The 22,315-nt window shown below is 37.7% G+C and overlaps 3 protein-coding genes and 1 pseudogene across 3 annotated transcripts; 1 reads left to right on the top strand and 3 right to left on the bottom strand.

The window, feature by feature from the left end:
• Window positions 1-47: 47 nt before the first annotated feature.
• Window positions 48-4,470, bottom strand: LOC115979821 (annotated as a pseudogene).
• A 6,627-nt stretch (window positions 4,471-11,097) lies between these two features.
• On the top strand, window positions 11,098-12,425 carry LOC115979819 (golgin candidate 6-like). Its single transcript, XM_031101874.1, has 5 exons — window positions 11,098-11,314; window positions 11,390-11,476; window positions 11,586-11,699; window positions 11,792-11,863; window positions 12,192-12,425. The coding sequence occupies exons 1-5, from the start codon at window positions 11,246-11,248 to the stop codon at window positions 12,423-12,425; spliced, it is 576 nt and encodes a 191-aa protein (XP_030957734.1). The 5' UTR covers window positions 11,098-11,245.
• A 2,700-nt stretch (window positions 12,426-15,125) lies between these two features.
• Window positions 15,126-15,701, bottom strand: LOC115979817. The gene has a single exon (XM_031101873.1). It carries the CDS (start codon window positions 15,699-15,701, stop codon window positions 15,126-15,128), a length of 576 nt encoding a protein of 191 aa, XP_030957733.1.
• Window positions 15,702-15,832: 131 nt separating this feature from the next.
• LOC115979811 lies at window positions 15,833-17,746 on the bottom strand. The gene is made up of 2 exons (XM_031101866.1): window positions 16,646-17,746; window positions 15,833-16,546 (listed from the first exon to the last, which is right to left on the bottom strand). Exons 1-2 carry the CDS (start codon window positions 17,744-17,746, stop codon window positions 15,833-15,835), a joined length of 1,815 nt encoding a protein of 604 aa, XP_030957726.1.
• Between the last annotated feature and the right edge of the window lie 4,569 nt (window positions 17,747-22,315).

Below are 22,315 nucleotides of genomic sequence, written 5' to 3'. Positions count from 1 at the left end.
TAGGAATGGCTACTCTTTTCATCATTTGTTTGCAAAAGGAGAACCAGTGAGAGAAAAATTCATCTTATACATGAAAAGCTTACAGAGAGATGACAAAATAATGAAAATAATAAAATAAAAAATAAAAACAGAAAAGTTTAGAAGACTGTGCTGTCTATGCTTGATTCCTAAAATGAAAGCATCAGATCAGTTTGAGAAGAAGAATATTCCCTCAGATCTATGATGGAGAACCTCTATCAAGCCAGCACACCAGCTGAGCATAATGGTGTCTAAGCCCAAAAGTCAGAACATAGTTCAAGCACAGGTCATCTTGCTTAACAAACAAGCCAAGCAAACTTTGATCAAGCTGCTTGCAAGCAGCTTGGCTCTTTTTTAAACCCTACAGTACACTTGAGAACAGCTCTTCACATGTACCTACCACAAGCAAGAAAAGAGTTGGAAGAACAGGTTTTCTAGCATTATTTTAAATAAAATCAGAAATATCAAAGGTAAGAGACATTAAACACTTCAGAAAACTGAACCCCAACCACAAACTAAAAAAAATCCCAACATCAAATATGGACAAAAAATCCTTAAAACTGCAAAGGTGTAACTTCAGAGGCATTTAGTAAAGTTTCAATGAAGAAACAAAAAATAAACTAAACGTCAGCACTAAACTGCATTTAGGACTATTCACTCAAAATGTAACAAAATTTAATTAACAAAGATTTTTTTTAAAATGTCATAGATATAAATCTCCAGAAACACTTTCTAATGGGTCAACCAAAAATTGGAAACTCATGGGAAAGAAGCTTCAATGCTCAAAAGGTTTTACCAGTCCCATTTCCCATTAAAACAAAAGAAGCTCAGGGAAAAGAACAAATGGTCCCCTTGGTTACAGTAGCCACAAAATTTTTCACCAGACATGCCAAAGAAAATCTTTTAGTCTGTGTGTGACTTACAAATAAAAAAATAAAAAGAGTGAAATGATTAATATAGTTTATCCATTGCAAAGACCTAAGGGTTTGTATGAATCAAACAACAAATTAAGGATCAAACAGCTGGTGTGGTGAGTATGACAGTCACAATGCTGTAGAATAAATTGAGCATGTCAACATGAGATACTTACATATACATAGAAGAAGGTAAGCAGGCACCGCAAAAACAGTTTAAGGAAAGACATGATTATCATATTGAAAGGATACTTAAGTAAGGCACAAGGACAGAATTTTCAGGGACAAAATGGTTTTGTAATCCTGTTCCATCATAATAGACCGAGCAATGAGATAAATCAACTGCTCAGGGTTGGGAAAACAGAGGATGCCTTTCACAAAAACCTGGAGAAGTTACAAAATAACCATCCAAAATCCGGGAGAAGTATTGGATAATGACTACTTGAATATGTTTCTCTATAATGGTTTATAATAAACTTCACACAGGATTCATCACCACAAATGACCATGACATTAGTAGCTAAAAAAAAAAAATCAATAAAAATGCAAACAATTTACACATCACCTACCTGGCCTCATTTCAGAAAAGAAATACAGAAGAATTTCTTGAACAAGATTCAGATCAATAGCAGCTACCAGAACCAATACCAATTATGTAGAAAACTGCAGCAGAACATGCAACATTCAGTCCACATCCACAAATGCAGTGCAGTCAATGTCTTGCAGGGTGATATTCCCCATATATAAATCATTTAGGTGATGAGAACAGAGAGGGAGGCATTTCCGATTGAGACTTTCATGAATTACACCCATCCCTGGGACCCACTTGTCCTCAACAGATGGGTTCACAGTCAAATGGTTCTGCAGTAACCGTACCCGATAATAAAAAGTATCCATTCTGTCACAGAAATAACTGATACAGGAACATGAAGGCTCATCAGAAGCCAACCTGATCAAAGCCAAAGATAAAGCCCCATCAACAGGCCTTGGATCTGAAAGATTTTGATCTCCCATCATTTTAACCTCTCTTTCTGTGGGGAAGTACACTTCTTCATTTCCATTAAAATCAGAGACCTTCAAATCTTTAGTGTAATGCTTAATGGCTTCACGTTTGGTGATTCATGCTTCTCTGCTAGTGTCAAAATGCAAGAGAACCTCAAGTGATAAGTTTCTACAGTTTTAACCATCTTGAAGTTGTGACAGCAGCAGAAGAAATCAAGCCACCTTCTCCCTACACCTGCATACCACTTGATAATATCAGTATCTTCAAGAGCAATGAGTAACTTGATCGGCCTAGGGCAACCCATGTTATTTGTAAAACCAGCCATCTTAACTGCCTTCCTAACAAGTTCTATTGGTGCATCAACTTTCATACACAGCCTCATCATATCCTCAACCATGCACTTAGCATATTTCCATTCCTCTTCCTCCTCGACTCTCTTTTCTTCTTTCTCTAATGCTTTTCTAGCTTGGACCGGACTCAAATACTTGTCAACTTGCTCTTGAAACTTATCATAAGCATTAACCAGCTCTTGGGGTAATTGATCTCTAATGTGCCTTAAAGAGAGAAATCGCCTGCTGTAAGCATCCGATGCCATTCCCAACGCTCTTCCAAGGAACCCAAGAAATCTTGGACCACTTCATCAGTTCAAGTTCTGAAGATTTCTCAAACCTCATTTTTCAATTTGAAAGTCAAATTTAAACCCATCACTTTGCTTCAACTTCTTAAAAACATGCTGCAATATCTTCATCCCCAGTATCTTCCTATTCCTCTCTCTAGCATTTTTAAATTCTAAAGCTCTAACTTCCTCCTGCCTAAGGTACTTCTTCCATGCATGCCCTAATTGCTTTCTCCGTCATGGGAGGATGCAAAACTGAAGGTGGAACTGCCTGTAGTTCCATATCTAGAAAACTAATATTCTCAAATACCGCACTATGAATTGCCGTCTTCATTTTATCGACCCTCACATCCAACCTACCTTCTAAATATTTCAAAACCCAATTCTTAAAGTCCATGGTCAACATTTTCAACCCCAACGTTATCACTAATATTTCATCCAAATACCTGACCACATACATCTTCACTGGCTTATAAAACAGGCCAGACATCCAAACAAGCTGCTCTGATTTAAACTTTGGATTCTCCTGGTTTTTCTGAAGACGCATATCTTGAATTTCTTTATCAAACCCATTAAAGTAAATATTAATCAAAATCGAACACAACCCACTTTCTTGAGGAAACCCCCTTCCTAAGTAACAACCACCCAATTCAATTCCCACCACCTCACACTCAAACAGCCTCTTTATTAAACCAATCAAAGAATCATCTTTTGTTTTCTCTTCAATAAACAAACACAACTTATTTACATGCCTATCATCAAACCTTTCTCTATCAAATGTGACACTAAACCACCAACTAGGATTCTCTACCGAGTTCTTAAGGTACCTAATGGCGGTGTGGCGTCCCATACAGACACGCCAACCATAAGAAAAAGTTACAAACCGTTCATCATACAGAATTTCCAACACCATCCTAATAGCTTCAATCAAAACCTTTAATTTCAAGTTGGGCAAGACCAAGGACTCACCTTTCTTTCTTGAGGGCATCATCGTGACACAACAAGCTTCAATATCGAACCGATTCTCGCAGACCTGGCGGCCCATTTCTTCGATATCAAACCACCTGGAGACTGAGTTGAGAAGAGACTGTGAGTTGAGAGCATTGTTGGGTTGTGAGGAAGTGAGGTTTTGGCAGGCAGTGAGGAGGACATTGGGCAAGGCAAGGACAATTGAGACAAGACTGGAGAATGTGCCGTGTGAGTATTGAGTGAGAACTAAGGCCTTGAGTTGGGGTTTTGTAAGGGTTTCTGTGGGCTTTTGGGCCAAAATGGCCAATTGGCCCTAAAATCGTAACTATCTAGTTAGTAGGCTCTCTTTAGAAAGTTATTGGATTTATAACATCTCGAGTCTTAAAGACTTGATTTTGGGCTTCAAAATCGAGTCTTTGAGACTCGGTTTGTATTCTTCGACCACGTCTGATGTGGCAGAGTTACCATCTGGAATTGACATGGAAATCAAGTCTCTTAGACTCGATTTCCACGTGTATGCCAACCTGGCCGAGTGACGTGGAAGCCCCTGGAAATTGAGTCTTAGAGACTCGGTTTCCAATTGGGGTTTTTCAAAATTAACGTCTTCATCTCTATTCTCTCACTCTCACTCACACTCACACCCTCTCACTCTCACACAAACCAGAGCACTCTCACTCTCTCACCCTCACTCTTACATTTTCATTTCCCACACTCACAAAACTCTCTCATTTTCTCTCTATCTCTCACACGGCCTCTCACATTCACACACGCTCACACACACACAGAACCCCGCCGGCGTCGACGAGCAGAGCCCAACCCAGCCCAGCGACGACGCCGATGAGGCTGAGCCCAGCCATCGGCTCCTCTCCTCGTCGATCTCTCTCTCCCTCACTAGGAGATCCTTTCTCCTTTTCTCCCTCTCTCTCATTACCACCCCCATACCCATTCATTTTTTCTCACCATACCCATACCCATACCCATACCCATTCCGATTTTGGTTGGTAAGTTATTTATATGATTTTTTGTTTTGATTATTGTGAAATTTTGGGTTTGGATTTGGATACTTAACATCTAGGTTATTTATTTAATTTTCAGTTTTGATTTTTGTGAAATTTGGGTTTGGATTTTGTGGTAGATACTTTATTTAATTTTTATTTTATGATTTTTATGAAATTTGGGTTTGGATTTGGTGAGTGCAGATGACATTCAACTCTCTTTGGCTGAAGTCAAACTTGCTTGGATACCCATTCCGATTTTGCTTGGTAAGTTATTTATTTGATTTTTTGTTTTGATTATTGTGAAATTTTGGGTTTGGATTTGGATACTTAACATTTAGGTTATTTATTTAATTTTCAGTTTTGATTTTTGTGAAATTTGGGTTTGGATTTTGTGGTGTAATATGTAGATACTTTATTTAATTTTTATTTTAAGATTTTTATGAAATTTGGGTTTGGATTTGGTGAGTGCAGATGACATTCTTGCTTGGATAGTGCATATTGTTGCTGCCATCCTTAAGATTTTCCAAATTTCTGGCTTCAGGTTAAATTGTTATTGCTGATTAGGATTGTAGCTTTTAGGAGAGAATTGTATATCTCATTAAGCCCATTTGCTTGTCTATTAGGAGCTTAGAACTTACAAGTTTATATGAAATAGTTATCTCATATATTTAAATGTTATAGTACCATTACAAATTACTAAATTATATGCATATAAAAAAGCACTTAGTAGTTTGCTATTGAAGAAACAAATTACATAGTCTTTTTTTAGTTATGTATTTTGGTTGATTGGTTATGATTTAGGTTTTTCGGTTAGGAATGGTTTTGTTTAATTAGTTTACATAGATGGATTAGATTTAGTTTTGATTAAGGGATTTTGGTTAGAAGTTTTGTTTAGGTTAGCTGGCTTGGCATAAATTGGTTTTAGGTATCTAGAATCGATTTTGCATATTTGGGTGGCTTTGATTCGGTGAACAAAGCACATAGAACTTACGGCTTTAAGCTACGGGTGCTTTTGAACTCTAGGAACCAAATGCCTCTTTGAAAACAAAACCTAAACCCTATTCAATTATTGAGGAGAGGGATTTAAACGCTGGTTTTCCTTATAAAAGAGATCAGGAAATGTCACTAAATTACAAGATTCTTGGCCCATTTAAACTAATTCTAAAGCAGAATTGGACAACAATATCTCTAGAAAGTTTAGATGTTCAAACAAGCATATCTCATCCAATTTAGTCTGATTTAGAACTGGGTTCTAAGTTGGCTATGGAAAAGTCAACAAATTTTTTTCTTGGTCATTAATATTAGTATAAAACACAAATAATGTGTCACATCATATTATTTTTCAAGTATAAGCATGATTTGTTAATTATCACCAAAGTTGTATCAACACCACTTTAAATGCTATCTTTACTAGCGTTGCCAACTTGTCATTAGAATCTGGCTTGTTAGCCACTCCTTTTTTGTTTCTTTTTTTATTTTTTTCTCCCCTTCTTATTTTTTTGGTTTTTGATCAGTCATTAGCTACTTTACAATTTGTCTACATAGGCATTCCTCTTTTACCAAACTTTTGCATAAGATTTCTCATTCCGAAGGGATAAAATAAAATAAAATAGAGAAAAGTCAAAATATCCTCCATTTAAGATTATGTCTTACTGCTTTACCACTATTAAAACTTAAATTATCATTAAAAATAACCCAATTGATGGGTTTCCAACAGATTTTAAGAAAAAGTACAAAGAACAGTGGGCAATTTATTATGCCATAATGCTGTATCAAGAAAGCAACTAGTCTTTGTTGAGCAGATAACAACTGCTTGTCTGAGGAATTGGTTTTCTATTTGATGGTAACTGCCAGGTTGGCTCCCTCTCAGACAAGCAGTTAAATAAAGAACATCAATTACTGAAACCATAAGATCTTTAAAAAAGGAATAATTGAACTTCAAACTAAAAGTTGCTACAAAGGTACTGTGTCAATGTTTTTTTGATACATTTTAAGTTGGGAGTGGGGATTTAAACCCTAGATGTCTCTGTTGGAAACACCAAGCAATGTCATTGAACTATAAGGCTTCTTGGCAAAAGTAGTGAATCAAAGTTAAATTATTATTAAATAAAATGCATTACTACAAACGCAATATACATTGTCAAGGTCCTTAACAATTTTAGCCTCTGGTGAAGAATTCTCCTCATATTCCAACCACAACTCACCTATTTCCTAGGCTGCAATTTATAAATAGGAAGTCAAAAATTGTCAAACAACTAATCACTTTCAGGTAGAGGAATAACAAATTCATTTTCCTAACATTGACAACAACACGTGCGCACACATAGAGTTAGTGAATAAAGTACCTCTTGACCCTCCACCAAGTAATTTGCACATGTGGTCTAATGCTTCTCGTTCTTGTCGACTCTTCTCTTCCTTTGAAATCCCATCTGAAGGTGTAATGTCCCCAACAATGGCTATTCAAAAAAAATTTCACAAGGTAAAAATAACTTTTAATCATTCACCAAGAGAATTTACTAAAGAAAAACACAAATAAGTAGAGATTATACAATGATCCTCATAAATCACGACTAATAGAACTTTTAAACATTTAAGGTCACATAATTGTAGTGTTCTTGTAAAAGGATTAGTTCAATCTGCTGCAATATCATATGGATCCAATCCACTTACGTGTGGCTTTGGACCATTATTCAATATAGGAAAAAAATGGGAAGGTTATGAACACCTAAGTGTTCTCATTGGAGTATAGTAATTCTAGTTAGACCTAAGTGATCTCATTGAGATTCTAATCAGCAAGTTTATATAGCTAGTAAAATATTAAATTATCATATTTTTGTTTTATTTAGCTTAGAAATAACTTTTGCACCATCATATCTATGTTTGCTTGCAATGTCAATATTACGTGCTAATTGCTTATCATTCTTATGCAGTATGGATGCTGCAAATGCTGGACGGATTGACCATACACAGCCTGGCCCTATTGACGATTCGGTGTTAAAGTTGCAGCCCACCCATTGGTCAGAAGCTATTTGGAATGGGCAGGTACAATACAGCAGTAAATATTTATGTAAAATGTACACGCATTTAATTCATACAATGTACATGCAGATGTTTGTCATATGTTAATCCAAGGATCCATTTTGTGCAGGATTCAGGGGCCTTTACTTGTCGTGGCCGTACTGAAGAGTTCTCCAACCGAGAGCCAATGGTGGACGATTGAGTCGTTGACATCATTAAGGCATTGGGCTTGGAGGGACTGCTGAGGCAGCCGGGTCGAGAGCTTGACCACGGCCTAATTACAGCCTTAGTGGAGCGATGGCGGCCTGAGACTCACACCTTCCACATGCCACATGGTGAGATGACCATTACATTGCAGGATGTGGAGGTGATTCTCGGGCTTCCTGTCGATGGTGACGCTGTAGCAGGGAGCACACAGAAAACTTGGACGACTGTGTGTGAGGAGTTCCTTGGCTTTCGACCTATAACTCAAGACCAGCATAAGGAACTTCATGGCCAAAGGATTCTCATCAAACGGCTTTTGGAGCAAGTTGCTAATCCATTGCCGCCTAATGCCGAAGAGGATGAGCTGCATAAGTACGCACAATGCTATATCCTAGCGCTACTGGGGGACACAATATTCATGGACAAATCTAGTGATAGGGTGCATCTAATGTGGGTGCAGTAGTTGGAAGACCTTCGCAACCCACGAAGGTACAGTTGGGGGAGTGCTTGCCTTGCATGGTTGTACCGAGAGCTATGCAGGGCAAGCCATAAGGAAACTAGTCAAATCGGTGGATGCTTACTGTTGGTGCAGTATTGGGTATGGGCCAGGTTCCCCTATTTGTGCCCGGCAATTGAGCGTGGCCCACCAGTGGGCGCTTATGGTCCTCCAACGCGTGGTCCTCTGTACCTGAAGTAAGTCTCTATCTTATAAGGATTATTTTTTATTGTAGTGATATTATTAATTGAGTAAATATCTATAACATTATCTTAGTAGTTATATGTGATAACATTATAGTTTTAGTCATGACATTATCTTAGTAGGAAAGTTATAAATATTGATCTTTTGTTCTTGACAACACTTGTAGGTGGGCGTGGGTCCCAAACAAGAAAAACAGGCCTGCCTACATCATTAGGGACAGGTATCGCCAGCAAATAGCTTCAATGTTGCCAAGCCAGGTATGAAAATGCCTTATTTAACATGTTAACATGTTTAGGAACAAGATATATGTTTGGTGAATTTTGAAATATAAACATAGTTGCCTAATGTGTTGCGTACTTGTTTTTGGGCTACTGTAGGTGGTGTGGCAACCGTATGAAGCCGATTTTGAGGACCTTCCGCCATGGTGCGTTGTAGGGAGGGCTATGTGGACGGCAACGGTGCCGCTTGTATGTTTCCACCTAGTAGAGATACATACACCGGATCATGTCGTTCGTCAATTTGGGATGATCCAAGAAATTCCCAAAGATGTTGACACTGACACCATGCTTCATGCCATTGATTTGAGGGGGAAGGTGGGCGTTGATTGGGTGCGGAAACATGCTCTGCATTTACTAAATTGGGGTAACCGCCTTCAACGGTGTTGTCAAGCAGTGCTTGGTGATATGCCTCCACAGCATGAGTACTTCGACTGGTTCAAAAGGGTGACTCGGAGGTTCATTGATGTTCCTGGTGCTACATTGACTATACTGGTAACTTCTCCACATCTTGTACATATTCCCTTACTTCCTAGCATGAAACCACTATTTATAAAACATGATATATGTGGTCCAATGTATGCTTAGTATCAAAGAAGTAGGTTAAAGTTGTTTTCTACTTAAGATTCCTTATAGAGAACTTTCTTTGTTTACCTTATAGAGAACTTTGTTGATTTCAAAATCTAATTTCAAAATCGAAGGTCATATTTCTTATTTCAGCCTTTAGAGTTATAGTATACATTCTTCTTCCCAATTTTTTATGGAATAACTTGAATTGCCCTACAAGCAGAGGGCCCATAAAACATTGATTGTTCATTCATACATACATAAACTGTATTGCATTACTAATATACTTGGTTTTTCCATATGCAGATTGAAGGATACCTTCGTTTGTTGAGCCGTCACCTGGTGGGCACGAAGGACCACCAGGACATTATTGATGTGCTGACTGCAGTGCAGGCGATTGGCCGTGTATGACCTTGGGACCCTGAGGTCCCGAATGAGGAGGCAACTACTCTTGCCGCAGCAGCTACTCCTGTCGCAACAGCTACTCAGAGGCCAAGCACTACTGAGAGCCCAAGCACGAGCATAGCTCCTACTAGACGTCTGTGTGTTCGTACCCCTCGAGTTGTCCCTACCTCTGATCCCCCTCCACCCACCCCACATCCATCCCTTAGCCCCACAATCCCTTCACCCACCCTACATCCATCCCGTAGTCCCACCATCCCCCCATTGACTCCACATCCTTGTGTTGGGCCTGACATTCGTCCACCCACCCCACGGTCATTTCCCGATGTGTCACCCATTCCATCCTTTGACTTGGGTATTTATCTAACCCCACCTGACATATAGCAGGAGCCACCCTCTGACAGTATGTCTATTGGCCCTTCATCAGCCATTAACTTACCCCATGTTCATGTTGAGGAAGCTGGTGGGTTATCCGTTCAACAAGAAGGTCGGCCGAAACACAAATCAAAGGCACCTCCTTGTGGGACAGGAGGGCACAAACATGGACACAACGCTGGGCCCGAGGCATCTGACGAAGGACATGCAAGACCTCCTCCTTATTATACGAGACGACATAAGGTCTAAAAAAGGTAACTGAAATGATACATTTTCAAAGTTTATTTTACAATATATGAGCAGCTAAAAAGCATCATTTGTCATATAATAATTACTTAATCATTATGGTTTGTTCATTAATTATGTTCATGAAGATGATGATGCTATGAAAGGCCAGAAGCACTAAAATTCAAGTTCAGCACAATAAAAGTAGCAACAAATAACTTTTCTAATGCCAATAAATACATCACAAATTAATAAGTTAGAATCATTACCAGCCACTTTTCTCAATTATATCAATCAATCGAGTAGTTTGTCATGGATTACTAAGACAGCTTCAACAATGAAGTTATGATAGTGTTTAAGTGACTCTATTGCATATCACTAATTCGCTAGCAAATGAGCTGTTTATATGCTATAATTACATTGAGATTCAGCACCATTTGTGGGTTTTGGTCTGAATGTTCTATTTTGTCATTGTTTATTTACGGTTATGATTCTACTTGTAGCCTAAATTAAGGACTCTTGTAGTTTTGACCATTTTTTTGAGTTTGAAACCCACATGCTTTATATTATCCTTTGGCTGTCCTCTCCTGTATGGGTTATGTTGCTCATTTGACACATTCTAGTTGAACATTTTAGGTGACAAGAAAGCATGTACAAAGGCTTTGTTGATCCATCATTATGATTTTCTCTTTATGGTTCTACTTGCCCAGACAAACACCTAACATAGAAGAGAGAGAGAGAGAAGGGGGGGGGGATATTCTTTGTAGAAAATTTGTTACAATAAACAGAGGTGTGTGCATTGGCCTTGATTCTGAGTCCCATTTTCAAAACTTTTTGTTTTTCTCAGAATCACAGAACAACTTATGGTCGTTGACTGTTTAGCTATTCCTCAATTTATTCATTTCTATTTTTCTTTACAAGCATTTGAGAATTCTGCGAATATCTTGGTTATAAAACTATTATGCATGTAATGGTGCAGGACTGTCTTCAATTGTTGAACAACCTTCTCCGAACTAATGCATCTAATCAGGTCTACAGCCTCTGTTGTGTTATATTTTATGCTTGAGATTTTCTCATGCTCCTAATGCTTCCAAGTGTGGTTCAGATACTACTGAGAGAGACTATGGGATTTGACCCCGTAATATCAATTCTGAAGCTACGGGGAAGTACTTACAGTTTCACCCAACAAAAGGTTAGATACTCAAATGTATATAAGATTTTACCATAGATCTTTGAATTTTCTGTCACAGAAGCCTTACTGGTATTTCTTCTTTTCCTTGAAACAAACGCCATGCTAGTAGACAATTAATCTACTCAGTGCATTAGAAACCATTAATTTGTTAATGATGGGAGGTACAGAGGCTGATCCTGGAAAAGATGCAAATAAGCTAACAAATAAAGCAACACTGGTTCAGGTTTCTTACTAACTTCATATCTGCTATAATTACTTCCTTTAGAATCATTAACTTGGTGGTATCTTATCCTGTCATGTGTATATTGGTTGCAGAAAAAAGTATTGGATCATCTTCTTTTGTTGGGTGTTGAAAGCCAGGGGGCACCAGTAGCTGTCCGTTGCGCGGTAAGATGACTTTTCTGAACATTGTTCACTGTCTTTTTGCCTCTCTCTCTCTCTCTCTCTCACACACACACACACCCTTTTTGTGCACATAATTTGCACAGAGAGAGAGAGAGAGAGAGAGAGAGAGAGAGAGAGAGAGAGAGAGATATAGATAAAAGTTTAGATATTACAAAAATAAGCATTTAGGAATTCTATTTCAAATTTCTGGTACTATGTATACACCACCATGTTTCAGGAAAAATTTTCTCCTACCTTTTAAATGCAGTAACTTTCATTTGTTATTGGTAGATTAAGAGGGTGTTTGAGGTATACCTATTCACTTTGTCAGGCATTACAATGCATCGGTGATCTGATTGTTGGACAACCCAAGAATCTTGATATCCTTGCAACCAAAGTTCTTGGAGAGGAGCCACAAACAGAACCTGCTTTGAACTCTATTCTTCGAATCCTTTTGCGGACATCTAGTATGCAAGAGTTTATTGCAGCTGATTACGTTTTTAAGAGCTTCTGCGAGGTTGATAACATGTATCTGCTCTATTTTGTCATTTTCTTTGGTTCCTAAGCATGTTCAATGCATAGTTAATAATCTAAATCTTTTGCTTGTATACATCATTGCTTCTTGACCGTTTATTTTTGCTTGTTTTTGTTTGCTATACCCCTTGTACCAAAAAAATTCTGATGGTCAAACAATGTTAGCATCTACATTAATTCCTCAATCGCATTTAATGACTCGTGCTCCCCTTGATGAGGATGTGAACATGTCGTTTGGAAGGTTTGTCTATTCTCTGTGCATTAAGGACTGCATTTTACTGATTAATCTGTTTTGAGCTGGGTCCATATATTAAATTATGTTACATGAATTAAAAATAAAAGGCATCAAATTCTTTTCTTCTTCTTCTAAAAGCTTCTTCTGATGAATAACCTTTTTCTCCTGCAACATGCTATTGCATGGTCTTACCTTGAGTGAAAATGATGGTGATCTTGAGGTAATGTGGTTCTTTGGTAATTTAAATTCTAAAGACAACAGTAGTACCAGCTGAATTTGTTGGATTGTATCATCTTTACATACATAGATTACAATCTCTCTATGTGTGCCAATGGTTTTTTTTTTTTTTTTGAAACACAGACTTGTTGCAGAGCTGCTGGTGTTCTTTCTCATGTACTAAAGGATAATGTCCAGTGCAAAGAGAGGGTAAGCAACTGCATTTCCTTCTTATTGTTGTCTTCCCATGCTTTTAGTACTAGTTTGATCAACTGATGTATCATTTGTATACCTATCATGTGCATGGCTAGCATAACTACATATGCTTTTTCGGTGCTTCTTTTACCTAACAAAAGAAAAAACGATTATCATTGTCAAATTAAAAGTTATCTGTAGAATGATTGCATTTGTGTGGGAGGTCAATTCCTTAACAGTGGGTAATGTTTTACATAGCCTGGTCTAATACATATTTCCCTATTCTTATCTTAACATTGCTTATTTCTTAAAAGTTTAATAGAGTCTATTTTTTCCTTCTTTGGACTAAACAAACATGATAGTTGATAAGGAACATTTATCAGAACTTATCATGGTTTTAAAAACCAGACCGGATGTTTCAACTGGGAACCAGACCTATTTTCGGTTCTTTGACTGTTTTAGTTTTTATAACCATGGAATTTATACTTAATTGCTGTGAAATTACTTTTCTCATATTGTTGTTTGCCCTTTTAATTGCATTATAAATGGTTGTAGAACCAAGGCAACTGCCTCAGTGGTTGCAATGCGTGAAAAAAATTGTTGGAGTTGTGGACTTCAGGTTCGATTCCTCTCGACAACATTTTCAAAACTTCTTTTTCAATATAGGACACTACATTGAATTGGACAGCACTTAAAGAGAATGTTAATGTGGATAAGTGAAAATAAATGGAATGATAGGATCTGAAATGAGGAAATCCACTTAAAGATAGGTTTGTATCTACTTCTTTACCCCTGACCATGTGATGTGTTCTGGATCTCTTTTACTATTGTAGGGGAAGGGACAAAAGTAATTCTGGTTTACACCTACAGGACTGCAAAACAAATGAAAAAAAAAAAAAAAAATACTTCCCAGTGGAAATCGAGTTTCTAAAACTCGATTTCCATTTGGGTGGCATTATCGCAAATAAATTACATGAACCAATTTACAAAAATGCCACGTTCAATGGAAATCTAGTTTTAGAAACTCGATTTCCACTGGGAAGTTTGCTCTCACACTTCCCCCTAAAAAATTTTGCTCTCGAGTTGGCAGGAAAATTCCCTAGTGGAAATCGAGTTTCTAAAACTCGATTTTCACTGAATGTGGCATTCTTGTAAATATTTCACTGGAAATCGAGTTTTAGAAACTCGATTTCCACTGGGTAATTTTCCTCCCAACCCGAGAGCAAAATTTTTTAGGGGGCCAGATTTCCCAGTGGAAATCGAGTTTCTAAAACTCGATTTCCATTGAAGTGGCATTTTTGTAAATTGATTCATGTAATTTATTTGCGATAATGCCACCCAAATGGAAATCGAGTTTTAGAAACTCGATTTCCACTAGGAAGTATTTTTTTTTTTCGTTTGTTTTGCAGTCCTGTAGGTGTAAACCAGAATTACTTTTGTCCCTTCCCCTACAATAGTAAAAGAGATCCAGAACAAATCACATGGTCAGCGGTAAAGAAGTAGATACAAGCATAATCACCAGTCAAGGAGAGAGTACATCAGATGCAAACAATCGGATTCAAACAGTTACTATTCATGGGCATTTTAGTTGCCCTAAGCACACAAAAACAGTCAATACATTATCATCGGTTCAAACAAGGCCGTCGTGGTTGAAGTTGGCAAAGTAGTAGCTACATTGCCAATGCCATATCATTGCATTACAGGCAAAAGCTGCACAACGCAATTAATGTAACGAGTACAATGGATAGCAAATGTTCAATTAGCACAATATTTAGCAATAAACAAAATAAAAACTAAGTCAAAACAACATAGTCTACATAGTCGTCTAACACTTGTCCATACTGATACAACATACTCTACATAGCCACCTATAACTTTTCCATACTGATACAACATAGTCTACATAGAATTTGCTGCACTTGTCCATACCGAACATAACCACAAGTCCCACGTACAATGCCATTCAAAAATCCAGTCTCCGCTCGCCTGACAACCACGAAGGTACAGTTGTTAGTTTCCAAATGTGAAGAACAACAACCAAATGACATTCTAAGCATATTATATAAAAACAGTGACAACACTTGCCTAGTTTGCAGCACTACCACTTGTCGAAGGCCCATGGGAATTGGGACAGCATCTGCGGTTATGCCCCTCTTGATGACACACTCCACATTGTTGCCTTGGTTGAATCTCCCTCAAGTCTGGATCTTCCCTCCAGCTTCCCCGTTCTCGTCGTATCCCATCCATTTCATTCCTTAATTTTGACTTCACAGGATGACCTTTGCCCCGCAACAGTTGTGGGTCAGGCACCCACCGTGGTCCGCGAACATCCCTCCACAATGACTCTGATTTTGGCACCACAAAATGATGTGAATATGTCTGAATGGCGTTGTTCAAACTGTAACATGGGTCAATATAGCTGGTCGCATCGAGGTGCAGACTTTTAAGAACTTTAATTGCATGTGAACAAGGGATCTTCAAGTTTTGCCACTTTCCACAACCACATGTTTGCTCAATTACGTGCACTTCATGACTGTGGTTTCCCCCTCCACCTCTATGGTCGTTATACGGGGTAACCACTTGATATACACCAATTTCATTATTAAAATTCCTCACAGTGTGTCTTGCAGTTTTCAGCTCATTTTTGTTATAGATCTTCATTGCATAATCACTCCATACCTTACCTTAAGAGATATCAGAAAGAATTTTTTTCATGTCGATCGTAGAAATATGCAACAAGTTTAGACCATGTGAACTTAACCATTGCAGCAATGGGCAAACAGCGGGTACCTTTAAGTACCCCCATTAAAACACTTAGAGATATTGGTTGTCATTGCCCCGTAATGCCTTCCAACATCCTGTGACTGGGTCCATTTGTCAACATCCTTACTCATTAGATATGTGTAAGGCATATAGCGTAGGATGTGGCGATCAATAAGGTCTACACCCCTCAGTAAATTAATCTCGGCCTCCTTAATGGTTTGCATTATGGACGTGAATTTTGCTTCATGAGTCGCATATCCAGCTTTCAAGGCCAATGCCTTTAAAGTCGGGTCCTTAAATTTTGTGTTGAAGTTGCTAGCAACATGTCGAAGGAAATATCGATGATATACCTGTTCTCTTCCGTCCTCACCTTTAGGCCACTCTCGAATGGCGCATCTGATACCTTTATGTCGGTCAGAAATAATGTAAATGTCATCCTTAGGTATGACATGCTCTATGGAAGTCCTAAGACACTCTAAAAACCAACCCCAACTAGGCCCTGACTCCCTGTCTACAACAGCAAAGGCGAGAGGCAAAACCTTTTGGTTAGCATCAGTTGTCATTGCAATCATCAACACCCCTTTGTATTTACCATACAAATGAGTCCCATCAATACTAATCACTGGCCTGCAATATTTGAATGCAGCAATGCATGAAGCGAATGCCCAATATACATAGCGAAGTACCGCAATACCTTCGTATGGCCTTGGTATGGTGTGATAGCTGTACTTGGTACTTGAGTCCTGATCCAAGTATGCCAACAACAATTTCCGCAACCTCTGGTAAGACTCCTCCCAATCTCCAAATATCTTAGCAATTGCCTTTTGTTTTGCGTCTCATACTTTATAGTAAGAAAGCTCATGATTATACTTAGTACGTATGATCTCCCAGAGCTCATCAATACGAGCAGTGTGATTTTGTCGCAATTTTTCCACAATTTCTGATGCAACAAAATTAAAATCCATCATTCTACCGTCTCTTTGCAGGCCAAAGGGTATACAAGTGTGTGGACCCACATAAGACGTGACCACCCACAGACCATTAAGTTTATTCTTCATGAATGCCCCAACGTACCACTTGCAGTTGTCATCAACGCATGCGAAGCACAATTTTGTGGTGCTCGACCTCCGGGTTATAAAATTTCTATTATCATTTGCTGCGTATATTGTCAATGCACGTTTCACCGCCGATTTATTTGCAAAAGTCAACCCTTTACAAAAATGCATCCCATCTTGCCAAGTACAAACAAATGGTTCTAATAGACGTGAAGGATTAAACATATTTTCCCAAGTATTTGCGTAGAATGAGTCGGCAGGAGGTCTGTAGCCAATGGTCGTATTTGTATCATGCTGGATGCCAATATCATCGTCTGCATCACCTTCATCATAGAACTCCATATTTTCCTCTTCAAAATGGGGAATGACTTCATGGTCATCCACATCGTTCTCAAGGTCGCCTCGTTCAATCCTCTCTTCGTACTCATCCACACCATCAATACTTTCACCATCATTCGTAGCATGATCTTCGTCTTTGTCTTTGTCTTCAACATAGTCTTCGTCTTCGTCATCCTCCTCTAAATGTGTCTCTTGACAATGGAGGGTTTCACTAGTATTTACAACATGATCTTGAGATGGGAGCATATAATCTCCCATTGTATACCCTCCCATTGCAGTGCATCCATCATCAAGGGCTGTAAATTGTAAAGATGTAGTTGTTTGTTGCACCATCTCAGTATCAACTTCCGCAAGCGGCTCTGAACTTATGTACAACTCAGCAGCATTTACTTGGGGCATTTTCTGGATCCTATTAAACATCATCTTCACATGTTTGTCTTCTTTAGTCGCCATATACCCGTAATTTATCCGTTCATGTAGGACTTCTTGTGGGTAACGATAAATAATCTTGATGTCATACCAAGCAGAGTTCAAATTCAATTCGTCCATTATTTTCAACTTCAAATCATTCAACGTCTTCAAATTACAATGTACCATCATGGGGTAGCATTGGATACTCGGCCCTGTAAATGGAAATCCCTCAATCCCCCCAGGATTGTTAAGGGGTCCACCGTAGTATACATTTATATCAATATTCTTCAGATGTTGTGAACCTATTAGAGAGTCAAGTATAATATGTTAGCGACATATTTTTTTCTTTCATTTAACATCAATTACAAAACCTTTTCTATCTACTCAAGGTACAAAAATCACAAATTCTCACCCCACATCACATACAAACACACTCAATCATTATCATTTCGTACTCAAACAAATAAAAAAACTAAAAACAAAACTCACCCCCATTACAAAATTTCAACTCAGCTTTAATTAATATAAATAAAAATATCAAACCAAACAACAAGAAAAATAGCCATGATAAAAGCCTAGCAATACAAATATATATCTACAATATTTTTTACTTGTTATAAAATCCTAGCAAATATAAACATTAACTTGCAAAAATAGTCATGATAAAAGCCTAACAATACAAATATATATCTACAATATTTTTTACTTTGTATAAAATCCTAGCAAGTTATATACACTAACTTGCAAAAATAGTCATGATAAAAGCCTAACAATACAAATATATACCTAAATATATTTTTTACTTTGTATAAAATCCTAGCAAATATATACAAACCCCACATTTGCATATTCACATACAAACACACCCAATCATTATCATTTGTTTCCAAAATAAAAAATAAAAAAATCATTAATTATACTAAAAAAAAAAAAAAAAAAAACTAAACACACAACTCACCCCATTACAAACCTTCAAATCATTCTATCAAAAATATAAAAAACAATATCAAACCAAACAAAAAAATTAGTCATGATACACATACCCATAAAAAAAACCTAACAATACACATATAAATATATATTTATATATATATATATTATATTTATATATGTAACTAACAACTAGAGAGATTGAGAAACCTTACCTGACATGAGGATGTGGGGTGAGTTTGATTTGAAGTTTGTAATGGGGTGAGTTTTGTATGAGAGTAAAAGAGCACAGCCAGATAATGAATTTTATGCTGAAATGAAAATGAGTGAGAGGAAGGATGTGGGTGCTAGCATGTGTGTACCTATAAGCCAGACAACTGAATGTATACCTGCAATGAGTGAGCATGTGCAAACTGCAAAGGCTGACTCCTGAGAAACCCCAGACTAGACAAAACCAGCTGAACTGTGGGACCAAGACATGACCAGATATCAGACACGATTAAAACAAGAGAGTAACTGTACTCAAAAATCGAGTTTTTGAGACTCGTTTTCCAGCTGGAAATCGAGTCTCTAAGACTCGATATCCACGTGAAAATCGAGTCTTAGAAACTCGATTTGCACATGGAAATCGAGTCTTAAAGACTCGATTCCAGCTGGACAATTCCACCCCGTACAGGCTAGATCACAATACAAAACCGAGGCTTAAAGGCTCGATTTTGAGGCCAAAATCGAGCCTCTAAGGCTCGAGATGCTATAAACGGAATATGTTTCTAAAGAGAGCCTACTAACTAGATAGTCATGATTTTAAGGCCAGTTGGCCATTTTCGCCGGGCTTTTGGGTTTGGGTTTGGGTTTTTTCGGGGGTGGAGATGGGTTTTGTAAGAGATTTGAGAGGGGAGCGATTTGTAGACCTGAATTCAAATGGGTTTATTCTTCTAACTCTGAGGTGTATAATCATTGAGACAACGAGAACAAAAGTGGAAGTTTGGACTTTCGATTGGAACCTCCACTTTTGATTTTGTTTTAGGGGTTTAATTTCTACTTTTCTATCTCCTTTTGTGAAAGTGAATTTTTTTTTTTTTTTTGTAATAAATGGGAAGGTTTCTGCAAAAATTATTTTTGCCAACATATTTATTATTTATTTTATTTTTGTTATTATTTATAAATCTTACAACACTTACTATCTTAATTAATTTTTATTTTTATTTATAGTACTTACAACAAAAAATTTTCAAGTTCAACAAAATAAAGCTTATAACGAGAAGAGAATGTATTGCTACAAATGGGCCGAATCCATAACAAAAATAAAAAATAAAAATAACTCCCCTTAAAGCAGAAGCTAATGCGGCCAGGCTAGAAGCAACAAAGGCAGCAAAATTGGGGTATAAGAGGGAGGCACGTGATTTGTGAAGGAAATGCTATAAACGTCAATTTGCCAATACCTATTTCTTGATCATCTCTTCACTTGTCTATTGCTATTTGCTTATGTCCTGACAATGCTTCTAAGATTTAGAATTTCCGCCTATCCCTGACTCCTGAGCGCTACTTGAGGAATGTTAACAAACCAGAAACTCTTGTATTTCAAAAGGTTTTATTTAACACAAGCTACCTAAATTGAGCCTGCCTTAGCAAAGAGATTCCATATATGTCTCATTATGGTTTCTTAGTTCCATTCTTGCACCTCTTTCAAACCTAAACCACCTTCTCTTTTGGCTTGCATACAACATCCCAAGATACTTTAGCCCCCTAAAGCTCCTTTTCTTTTCCATAGCCTTGATAAAATTCTTTGGGAATATGAAGATGCTGGACCCCAGTTAAACCTAAAGGCTGTAAAGAACTGGAGCCATCCTGCAAAGGAAAGGTTCCTTGCTGTCCAGGAGCAAACATTCTTTTGCACTACGTCTTCAAGAAATTAGAGAAACCCTGAGCTATCTTACAAGTAGTAAGCCTTTTTGAATTGCATGAGATCAAATATTCGCTTCTTCAGCGATCAGGAACAGCAGCACAGAAAACTGATTGAGAGTTGGCAGCCACACCAGACATATATCCTGAACTCCTCCAGATATCATGAAAAACATACTGAAAACTAGGTGCTTATGTTTATAGTTGCATCTGGATTTACATTTCCCATCCAATCAATTCAACATAAACAAATAATTTTAGGGTGGAAAGGTACCATTCTCATGCCACACAACAACCTTGGACAGTGAACCATCTCTAGAAACTACTGGGGTATGGCAGCTGTTTTGTGGCTAAAGCAGAGATCATTGCACCAAATCCTTGCTCTCAATGCAAATTGAATTTGTTTCTCATTCCCATCTCTGGGAGCAAAGGACATTGTTTGTATATGTCAAAGGCAAGATGGTAAAAGTAAAACAAGTTCTGCAGCAGGTGCAACATCAGCTGCCACACCAGTGCAGCTCAGGCTGCAACACAGTGCATCAGACCAAGCAAGGCAATCTGATGATACAATAGCAAGCGCAAGAGTAGTAGATATGAAGATTGAAGGATTGAATGATCATCAAAGGACTGAATCTTGCATTACACAGTTGAAGGAAATCAAGAGTAGCATAAATGTATCTAAACGACAGAGTAGAAGTGTACTGTGAACTACTTGTAGTTTTGTATATAACTAAAGTTAGTTTAGTGGCTCACGTGTAATTGTCTGTTAAGTCTGTTAGTCCCTGTTCACACGTGTATAGGTTTGTTAAGTTAGTTACAACTCTGTTTTAGGTCTTTTGGTGTATATATATGTATAGATTGATTCAATCAATATATACGATTCTCATTTCAATCACAACTCAGTTTTCTTATAGTATATCCAAGGGAAGGAGGTAAGTAGAGAAGGTTGCCACCACACAACCAACATCCAAAACCTGAACTACCGCTGCAGCACACAGATCACTCTGGTCTCACTTGTAGTCATATTCCCCAACCTGAATATACAATAAAATTCAGTATGTTAAAAGTATGTATATATGTACATAGGTAGTAGTAGGAAGTTAATAAGTTAGCATAACAACAAGCTTTCTAGCTAGTCCTTTACTATAATGTTGACAAATCTTTAGCAACAGGTTATGTGGAATCTTGTAGTGGTGGAAGGGAATGTCTCTCTAGGTCTTCTCTTCTAGAAACTTCCAAAAACAGCAAATTCTTTTACATAAGAAAAATCACGGCATGGAAGTAACTCGTTGAATGTCAATGGGCACACAGTCATCCCAATTCCAAGGATCAAAAGTGGCGTTTCAATAAGAGCAACCTTGTTTGTAAATGCAGAAATACCTGCAAGCTTAAATTACAACAATATCAACCAGAAGAACACGAAGTTGCATAGCTCAGAAATATACCAAGGCATCTACAGCAGCATGCTCTCTAAGGATCATGATCCTGACGATTCAGCCTCAGAAGGTAGCAGAAATAAGCGAAGGTATGATGAGGATGATGGGGTTGGACCTGGTGGAGAAGGCTACTCTGATGATGAACCACAGCCAAAGTGAATTTATAAAGTCGGGGAATTTATGACTGATTCTGAGGATTTTAGTCAAAGGGAAATTTTCAACTTTGTTGCCAGTAAGTGATCATCTTTTTTCTTATACTTTACAAGTCATCATCAATTTTTTTTTTCAAGGACATATGCTATCTTTTTTTCTTTTTCTTTTTTTAATTGTTTACTTCAAAGTATTGTGCTAGTTGTACTTTAGAATTACCTGTTGACACTCACTTCAAAATCAACCAAAACTCAAAAATTAAAATCATACTATATTATTTTTCTTTTTT

The sequence above is a fragment of the Quercus lobata genome, chromosome 3 (assembly GCF_001633185.2).
Source record: "Quercus lobata isolate SW786 chromosome 3, ValleyOak3.0 Primary Assembly, whole genome shotgun sequence".
Taxonomy (NCBI): domain Eukaryota; kingdom Viridiplantae; phylum Streptophyta; class Magnoliopsida; order Fagales; family Fagaceae; genus Quercus; species Quercus lobata.
The sequence above is the reverse complement of the archived record's forward strand: the minus strand, read 5'-3'. Positions and strand labels throughout refer to the sequence as shown.